This window comes from Brachycentrus maculatus, unplaced genomic scaffold (assembly GCF_059751285.1).
Source record: "Brachycentrus maculatus isolate JH-2025_06_01 unplaced genomic scaffold, ASM5975128v1 h1tg002307l, whole genome shotgun sequence".
Lineage (NCBI taxonomy): Eukaryota > Metazoa > Arthropoda > Insecta > Trichoptera > Brachycentridae > Brachycentrus > Brachycentrus maculatus.
In genome coordinates this window covers 1-9,333 of record NW_028282796.1, presented here as the reverse complement: position 1 = coordinate 9,333, position 9,333 = coordinate 1, and the positions used below count along the sequence as shown (strand labels likewise).

At 41.1% G+C, this 9,333-nt stretch overlaps 1 protein-coding gene and 1 pseudogene across 1 annotated transcript; both read right to left on the bottom strand.

Moving 5' to 3' along the window:
- Positions 1-1,546: 1,546 nt before the first annotated feature.
- On the bottom strand, positions 1,547-2,052 carry LOC148298252 (ras-related protein Rab-32-like). Its single transcript, XM_088277011.1, has 2 exons — positions 1,888-2,052; positions 1,547-1,744 (listed from the first exon to the last, which is right to left on the bottom strand). Exons 1-2 carry the CDS (start codon positions 2,050-2,052, stop codon positions 1,547-1,549), a joined length of 363 nt encoding a protein of 120 aa, XP_088133137.1.
- Positions 2,053-3,496: 1,444 nt separating this feature from the next.
- LOC148298251 (rab GDP dissociation inhibitor beta pseudogene) lies at positions 3,497-4,231 on the bottom strand (annotated as a pseudogene).
- Between the last annotated feature and the right edge of the window lie 5,102 nt (positions 4,232-9,333).

Below are 9,333 nucleotides of genomic sequence, written 5' to 3'. Positions count from 1 at the left end.
CGAAACGAATTTAATCATGCAATGATAGAGCTTCTTCATAGTTAAGAACCTGTTTCCATTCTTAAAGGGAAATTATTGTTTAACTCTGCTACTATTGCTTATTTGTATTTATGCCTAAGTTAAAAGCAAATAAGGAATGATCTAGCTCTAGCTGTGTCAGCTCGATAACATATCATATCGAATAACTCTCACTATCTGAATTATTTAATGGAGAATAATGTGAATAATAATAGTTTTATTGCTGACATCTCTAAATCCTAAGACCAAATTAATATATATAAATGCATGCATTTTTAGAATGTGATAGTTAATACTGACTCACCTGAGATTATTAAGTTTAGCTATAAACTAAAATTATTGATGAGTAGTCCATCCAAGTTATTTTCATGCGTAGAGGCAGCTGCAATTTTGAAATCCCCAATTAATAACTCCACCGCCAAAAGCCATTGGTCTTTCAGCAAGGACTCCAGGTTCAAAGACCCAAAGTTCTACTGTGATTCGTTTTACAATATCCCAAACACTACCAGCAGAAGAAAAACGAGTAGAAATATATTTATACAGGCTTCGGAATCGGAAAAAAAACTGACCTAGAAATAGGCACGGATCGTCACAATATCGTCCCCCCCTCCAATGCATACGACTTAAAATCCTTCGTCGATATTAACAAGCATGAAAAGAAAGGGTTCACGCCAAGATACTCCAGAAGTGTAACTTTTGAAATTATTCAGGAAATCGAGCCCGTCAGCTATATTGACGTACAGGCCAGGAAAGTGCCAGGTCCTGGCACCTATGATGAGTTTCGAATTAATGAAAGCCCCCGTTGGTCGCTCAGGCCAAGAGTGACTTCAGAATGTATAGCTTATCTTAGTTAGTGTACGATAAAGATTCCCGATTAATTGTTCCAGGGCCTGGGGCGCACGAAAATAAAGAAGTGCTGCATCCCATTGGTAAATATTACTTGAGCAAGAACTCTTGTTCGAAATCGAAAGTGTTCAATCCCAGAAGCTCATAAAGATTTTCTAGATCCACTTCCGACCTCCCAGGCGCAGGAAAGTACAATCCAAAGAACGATATGCCTGAAAATGGAACTTATATTGAATCTAAGAACAGGTCGATCCGAAAGCGAGCCTTTCTGCTGGGCAGCAGAGACAGCTTCGTCGAAGAAATGCCGAAGAGAATTAACAGTAACTTTGATAATATTCAGCACCTGGCCCCGGAACGTATCGAGTACCATCGGAGTTCGGACAGTACGACGAAATAGTGCCAAAGAGAAGTTCAACGTCGAGACATGAATGATCGATAAGTTTTCATCACCAAATCGAATAATATTGAGATCAGCAGCATTTCTTCTTTTATTTTTCGCTCTTGGGCTCCACTTTGCTGGCTGTGAGCTTTATGGGCTCTTTTTACACTTTCTGCTGGCTGCCGGTTCCACCTGCTGGGGGCTGTGTCGGCTTTCCCTTAACTAGGTTTCTCTTGAAGGTTTAATCTGCATTATCGTAAAGCTACCCAGGAGCATTTGAAAGACCTATTCGATGTTGTGATTCTATTTAGCGGATGTCTGCGCATACCCACAGAACCCATTGGTCTTGATGAAATCTTCTAGATAGAGTTTTTCCTGAAACTTCTCAGGATTTTCGGGGTCGATGAGGTCAGATTTATTTTGGACTAGCAGGCACGGGATATTTGTTTCGTTGCCGAAATCCGAGTTCTCTTCGATTATCTTTTTCCACTTCTTGGACTCCTACAGAGTGTTTTGGTCCGCCGCAGAACATACGATCACACACCCTTAATTATCATAATTCTACCAAGGGCTCCTCGCAAGTACATCTTCGAAACTGCGTTAAACCTTTATTGGCCAGCAATGTCCCACAACTGCAGCCTGACTGGCTTGCCATCGACTGAGGACTTGAGCTTGGTGGAAAAGTCGCAGCCAATAGTGGGTCGCACCTTTTCATCAAACTTTTTATGGATGTACTGGCAGAGCATCGAAGTCTTCCCCACGGCAGGCTCGCCCACAATGCAAAATTTGATAATTATGTCCTGCTCCATTATCTTATTTATATCTATCGCATTAAGCCATCAAAACTCTACTACATTAGTAATAGTCACCAACACTTCACAACTACTTAATGCTATATATGAAATCGACATGAGCATAATTACTGTTCAGTTGAGATATTCCCATCCTTCTTCCATCATAATCTTTATCCTTATCCCCATCCTGATTTTTTAGCAAGCAATGACATTCTAAACCCTTCAACGCGACGCGACGCGACCATGCCATCTAAAATCCTAAAATCGATACACACATAAAATCGAATTTCAATCAAAGAAGAACAACATAAATATCAATACACTCATAAATTGCACTTAGCATTTAGTTCAATGTTTTACTTTCTCATGGCGTCCATCTCCTCCCGAAACTCCAGCAGCTCCTGATACAGTAACTGCTTATTCTACTGCTCCTCTGTAATGTAGGCCAGCAACTCATCTACTTACTGCTTGGTCCTTTAGTTAGCAGTTTGAGTTTATTGGCTTATACTTATTTAGTGGGCTATGATTTAGCGTGAGAGCTCATCTAATTGTTTGGTGCATTGGTTGAGCGTGGGGATCGGCATGGAATCAGGGCTGCTTTCGGCTTCGGCTTCGAGAATTATATTTTAGTTTCGCAATTAGAGGATCATGTTGATCAGTTACTCTTCGTATGCACTATCGAATTCAGAGATCTCTCGGCTTCTGCTGACCTTCGTAGTGAGGCTTGCTTCGAGTTATTTAAGAGCATAGAACTGATGCAGAATTGGCTTTGATTATTATGCGCTGATGTATTCAGTGGGCCTATGCTTGATGGTTTATATTTTGCGAATGAGTGCGATTGAGGCTTCATTTTTCTACTCGATTGATCTGCTCAATATTTACATCAATTGCAGCTTATGGTCACGAAGCTGGGTGATCCTCTGGAAGATCTCATTCTATATTGTGTCTAAGTTGTTCAACTCGAGGGTCGCCAGCGAAGGGTTATGCGCAATTGACTTCGAGCGTGACGAACTTTGGGATGAGACACTTTTCATAAACTTTATTTAATACGCAATGGCACGTTTGATAGGATATATTTATAGGGATCGGGGCATATTGATCATTCTTCAGCATCTTCCGGCAGGTTTGTGAGGTCTAGATCTTTCCCGGTAATCTCTTTGTAGATGCTTAATACGTTTTCGGTTTCATTCTCGAAATGCGAGGTCGCATCGAAGCTATTCGAAATGAAAACTCCGTCTCCAAAGTTGCTCTTCACCGGCTCATATCTTTCAGATATCCTCACGAACTTTTAGCGGATCTCACCAATAATTGGGAAGGCCACTTCGATTTATTTTTCAGGCTGGTCAGTTTCCACTGTTGTACTGACGATAGCTATGTAAGTCCCAGCTTTGCTTACGCAGTGCACTGAAGAAACCATCATAATGTAAATGTCTATGCTATATTCAATCCGTACCGTTTTGTCTCTTCAGCTGCTTCTGAGGAATTATAATTTGGACAGATGGCACATTTTATGTGTTAGGAATCGGATGATCGAGAATGCAAATGCATCGGATGACTTTGCCAACCAATTTGACTCGGTCACTCATGCCACTTCTCAGGGCGTAAGTTGGATCGCAAAGAAGCATCGAGCAATGGGCAATTCCTTCACTGTTCTTCACTCCGATTACTTTTCCTCCTTCAAAGAGCACTTCATCGATGTCGGTGTTCAACATGAAAGTGCCGCCATTGACAGCACTCACTCGTGAAAAGCCTTCGGGAATTCCTCCAAGCCCGTAGATTGGATAGATGAAGGGAGAATTTCCGTATCTTCCCATCGATTCCGCGTATAGCTGCATCTTTTTGATGGTTTCGAGTGCTGGCCTCTCCATGAAACTCTCCTCCGTATAAAGAGCCACTGCATGCCCAATGAAGTCAATAGTGTTCGGTTCAAGTCCAAATTTATCGAACATTACCTTGGCTGGCTTGTCAAGAGCTATACCCTGATAAGTCTTTGGGTTTCCTTCTTCAACGCCTTGCACAGCTTCCAAGAATTTCCTAAACCTGTTCTTTTCAAGCAGGCCCATAAGCTCCGAAGATAGGGCTTCTTTGGCTGTAACAGGGACTTTCGCCATTTTGAGACCTCCCTTCGAGAAGAAGCCGCCTTCCTTGTTTTGGATGACATAAGTGCCGTCGATTGCTGAGTAAAATGAAGCATACGTTTCCACTCGAGGTACCTCGATACCCTAGTTTTGAGGAGGATCTTGACCAATTTTCCGCCACTCATGATGTACTTCGGGATTAAATCGATATTCCAATCCCTGTTGTGGCCTAGTTACTTGGGTGGAGTTTCCCCATTTTTGAAAATAGTCCACAAGTTGGTAAGATTCACAGAAGCACCCTCCCCTCCGTAAAAAGCATTCCGGTCAATATGAAGCACTTTTTTCTCTGAATAATGAACTACTTACGCTCCTGAGAAAACAGGCCTGAGAGTATGCATTAAGCGAGCCCTGTACCACAGACAACCACGTCGTACTTTTAGTTCATTTATATTTTATAATCTCCTACAGAATTTATGGCATCTATATTAAGTAGTTCTCATTGGTCATATCTAATATAAGCCATAGTGCTGCTGGTGAGTCATAATAAATTTATTTTCGTAAATATCAATCCTTAAAGCATTCTTCGCGATTTAATCAATTACTTTGGTGTTACTTTCAATGTCGTTTACACTCGATAATAGTAGTTTTTTCGCAATTAGCTCGATATTACATTGTAAGGACTCCATTTATTTATTTTATGTGCGCGATCTTCTTGGGATATTGTTGTAAGAATTCGTGAGGCTACATTCAACATCCGCAATTTGAAGTAACCAACTTCAGTTCGAATTGTATAACTATTTCATAATGGAATACAATAGAATAAATGAGTTATGTGTGATCAATACTTTTGTTTGATCTTTCTCCTGGGGTTGGGGTTGGGGTTGGGGTTGGGGTTGGGGTTGGGGTTGGGGTTGGGGTTGGGGTTGGGATCTTACAGTGTGTGTCTTTTGAGTCTCTCCATTTTGATGAGCTGATTCTCGAGGCTTTTCTTTTACATTTGGCATTTGGTAAGCTTTTGGTCTTCCGTCAGTTGCAGCATCTATTTTTTAATCTGAATTTTTTGTTCATTGGGAGTCACATTTTCCTTCAGGAGACTCACCGGCTTTTCCACACACCTATTCCCCTTCTTCCATTTCCCAATGCCTTATTCCTCCTGTGATTCTTCATTCTAGGCATGATCGGAGTTAATTTGGCTGATTTGCAGGGTAATATTTGATTTGTTATACTAATTATATGCCTCAGCATGAGTGGATCTGCTCCCGAAATCTTTTATCGGACTCATGCTCCTCTGGTACAAACTTATTTATTGGCGCAACCTCGATACCTCACTTACTTTTTCATTTGTGAGTTTTCTTATTTCGTGGCGGAGGACATTGCTTAATATAATGAATATCTTACATTTGCTCTTCGTAGTTTTTGTTCTGCTATCTGATTTATTTGAGGAGCAGATTGGACTTGCTGTCGACGTTGATCTCTTCCTCCAGAAACTCGACCTATTTCTTCAGTTTGGTGACCTGTCGGCTGAGATGATCATTCTGTCCCTCGTATTATTATTTCTGCTGGAGGAGCAGCTTCTTGTAGCGGGTGTGAGTGTACTCCACTTCTTCTTCGAGAACTTTTCTATTTTATAAAACAGTCTTCAGCAAATCCTTTAATTTGGTATTTTATAATTGGGACTGAGCGAGCATATCGTGGATCTACTTATTTTCCAGTATTAATGAATCGATTGATGTCTGGAGTGACATGCTGGCTTTAATTTCGAGTTAGAGCTTGCCATAGACTTCCTCAAGCTTGTATTTGAGGAATTCTAGCTACTCCTGAGACTCCTCGAGATGCTCGACGATTCTCGAACTCTCACAGTCGTAAGGGATTTTGTATTAAGCTGAGAATATCGAGGACTGGCTATCGTAATTATTATGTCTCTGCATTTGAATTATTATGCCTCTGCATTTGAATTAATATTTGCACGACTGTTAATTTTAATAACTATTTAATGTGTTTAATGTGTGTATATAAATATGTTGCAATAAAAGTGCGAAACATGTGATAATATAAATAGATGCATAAATGATGTTAATAATTAATCGATAATCACAATATATCCGGCCAATGTAATACGAAATCTATGGATATTGCACCATGATGGGCGTCGTTGCCATATTCTTGATCCTACTCTACCACTTCATCGCGGACGATCACCACAAACATGAGACATAGCAAGAATAGACCCAAGCCGTCCTTTGATTATATGCATCATCATGTTTATGTTATCATGCATCTATCATCCACATCTACATCATTTGTATTTACATTTTAATGTGCATAATGTCTCCCATGTGCCATACCACTATGTAAATCCATTAAATTGAGTGTTTTATCCTGAGCAAATGGATAGTTTGTTAAGTTCACTAGATTTGATATTAGCTTATCGATTAAAACTCATAGAAATGATACTTCTGACTCATTTTACTGCCTATATCTCACAACACTGCTTGATGAATATCCCTATATCCAAATAATGTGCATATTTAAATATAATACAAGTATTAATACAGTATAACCTCTGGCCAATTACACGACGAAATGCATTTATAATTGCAATCATAGTTCGTTTATATTCCATGCAGTGGAAGACCAAGGAGAACTCGAAAGTGGCCAAGCTCAAAATAGTCATACTGGGCAACAGATCAGTCGGCAAATCGTCCATCATCCGCAGGTTCATCCTCAACGACTTCTCAGAGGAAGTTCAAGTACATCATCTCCCATTTAGGCTACCATCGGGGTCGACTACATGTCCAAGCTCCTCTAGCTCCAGTAGCAGAAATTCAGGCTCGAGCTATGGGATACAGCCGGTCAGGAAAAGTTCAAATCGCTCGTCAAGGGCTACTTGAAGAATGCCAATGCCTGCATTTTCGTGTACGACGCCAACAGTTAAATAGAGTCATATTTTAGATATCAGTTCGTATACGGCACTGACTGACTGGATCAACCTGTTCGAGAGCACTAACAACCAAAACTCGTTCTGCCTCATCGCTGGCAACAAGATCGATGCCTGCAGTGAACAACAATTGTAAGAGCTCCAAAAAATGAAGTAGTTGTCGAGCTGCAAGGAAAAAATGCAGCAGTTTTAAGAGATACTCTGCTCAGCCAAGTCTAATTAGAATATCAATAAACTCTTTGAGAGGGTCACGCTCATGGCACATCAAACGCTTAATCCCAACGCTGCCGACGACAAGAGTCTGCTGTCGAGCATGCTTGCCGGCAAGACCAAATGCTGTGGCTAATGATAGTCATTAACTTCGCTATTATCACTCATTCTCATAATAACAGCACCCAAATTTAACATATAGTATAGATATATATCTCTATTCGGTTTTAGTGCCTGAGAAGCTAGATATTCATTGATTGACAGCATAATGAGCTGTTGAGTTTAATAGGTGACTTTATGAGAATGCGAGACTAGCGTACCCTAGATTTGTAAATGAGAATGAGCGCCATGAAAGTAGTTAAAATATCAATGTTTGGAAGTTTTTCTCATCCTTCTTAAATGGGCGTTTGACTTTCAGCAGGCTTTTCGAGCGCACGGAGCTTCTTCTCTCTGATCTACTCAATGACTGTATAAGTGCAAATTTACACTCCGAGAACTAATTCTCCAGGGTTTCGAACTCGTGCATGAAGGCTGAGTCATTTTTGTAGTGGAACTCAAGCAGAGCCAAGAAGATCTTCTCAGACGCCTACTTTTTATGAGAAACGCCCTCCCTTTCCAGATACTCTTAACTTTATGACAGACAGCGTACATTTGCAGTTCCATCTTGAGACACTACTAGTTCTCCGTCTCGTCCAGGAACTTGGACTCGATGATCTTCATGCGCCGGCATACAATCTCCCTGTAGATGCGGATGGTATGGAGCCCGTCGATTCCGGGGATGGGGCCTTGATACCCCTCAATGGTGCCATCGAGGGCGAGCTGCACATCGTTTTTGAAGGCTTGGAGGAGTATCTTGACTTAAATATCGGCATGGGAGTAGTGGTTGCAGGATCGCTCGAAGACCTACCCTGAATAAATGTGGGGTTACTCTCGGTGTTGTAGCTCTTCAACACGAGCTGTTCGATGCAGTCTAATTTGACCTCCGCTGAGGCTATGGTTAATAATGATGTACCTCCGTCCCTCATGATGATTTGTTTGATTTTCCTGGGCTCGATGCCGCTTTACTCTAGTTTGAGGCAGTTAGCAACATATGCGATTTCGCGCAGAGTGCTGAATATCTTTTTGCGTAGGGTAATGATAATTTGAATGAGATCAGCTCTTTCGATGATTCGAGTGGGTTCATGGAGTTTTCTCTGAAAAATATAGCAGAGTGAGCCTGAAATAGACCGAGTGTTACTGATGCTGATGATGGACAGCAGGGGGACAATCGCACGATTCATTCAATTATAATTATAATTGTCGCCGAGCATTAATTCTACGATACATGCGATATCTGTCTATGTGATATGTATATGTATATTGATGTATGTGATGCTATGTGGAGCGTATGTGTATGTGATGATATCTATGAAATACGATAGCTACTATCCTACCTATTGATCCAACACTATCTATGGGGTTGGGGTTGGGGTTGGGGTTGGGGTTGGGGTTGGGGTTGGGGTTGGGGTTGGGGTTGGGATTGGGGTTGGGGGTTGGGGTTGGGGTTGGGGTTGGGGTTGGGGTTGGGGTTGGGAGATTTGTGAGGTACTATGAACGCATTGTGCCATATTTTGCTTACTACAACTATAGTTCATATGGGTTCATCTGTTCAAATGGCTTAACTTATGCATTATTCTATTAGCTATTCAGAAACTATGTCCGAATGCTCCCGTATTTTGCTTACTCCAGCAACTGCTACTCGACTGATAGGGTCATAATTGGCAATTATTCGTAAAGCTATGTGTTATCCGATTCGACTATCTTTTATTATTGCTACGGTTATTGTTGCTATTATTAGTGTGATTATGAGTAGTGCTGTTGTTATCGATGGGGTTGTTGTTATCGATGGGGTTGTTGTTACTGCTGTTACTACTGTTTTAGTTGTTACTGCTTTTATAGTTGTTGTTCCTATTATTAGTGTTATTGTTATTGGTATTTTTGTACGACTGAGGTTTAATTATGCGCTTAATTATGGGGTTGGGGTTGGGGTTGGGGTTGGGGTTGGGGTTGGGGTTGGGGTTGGGGTTGGGA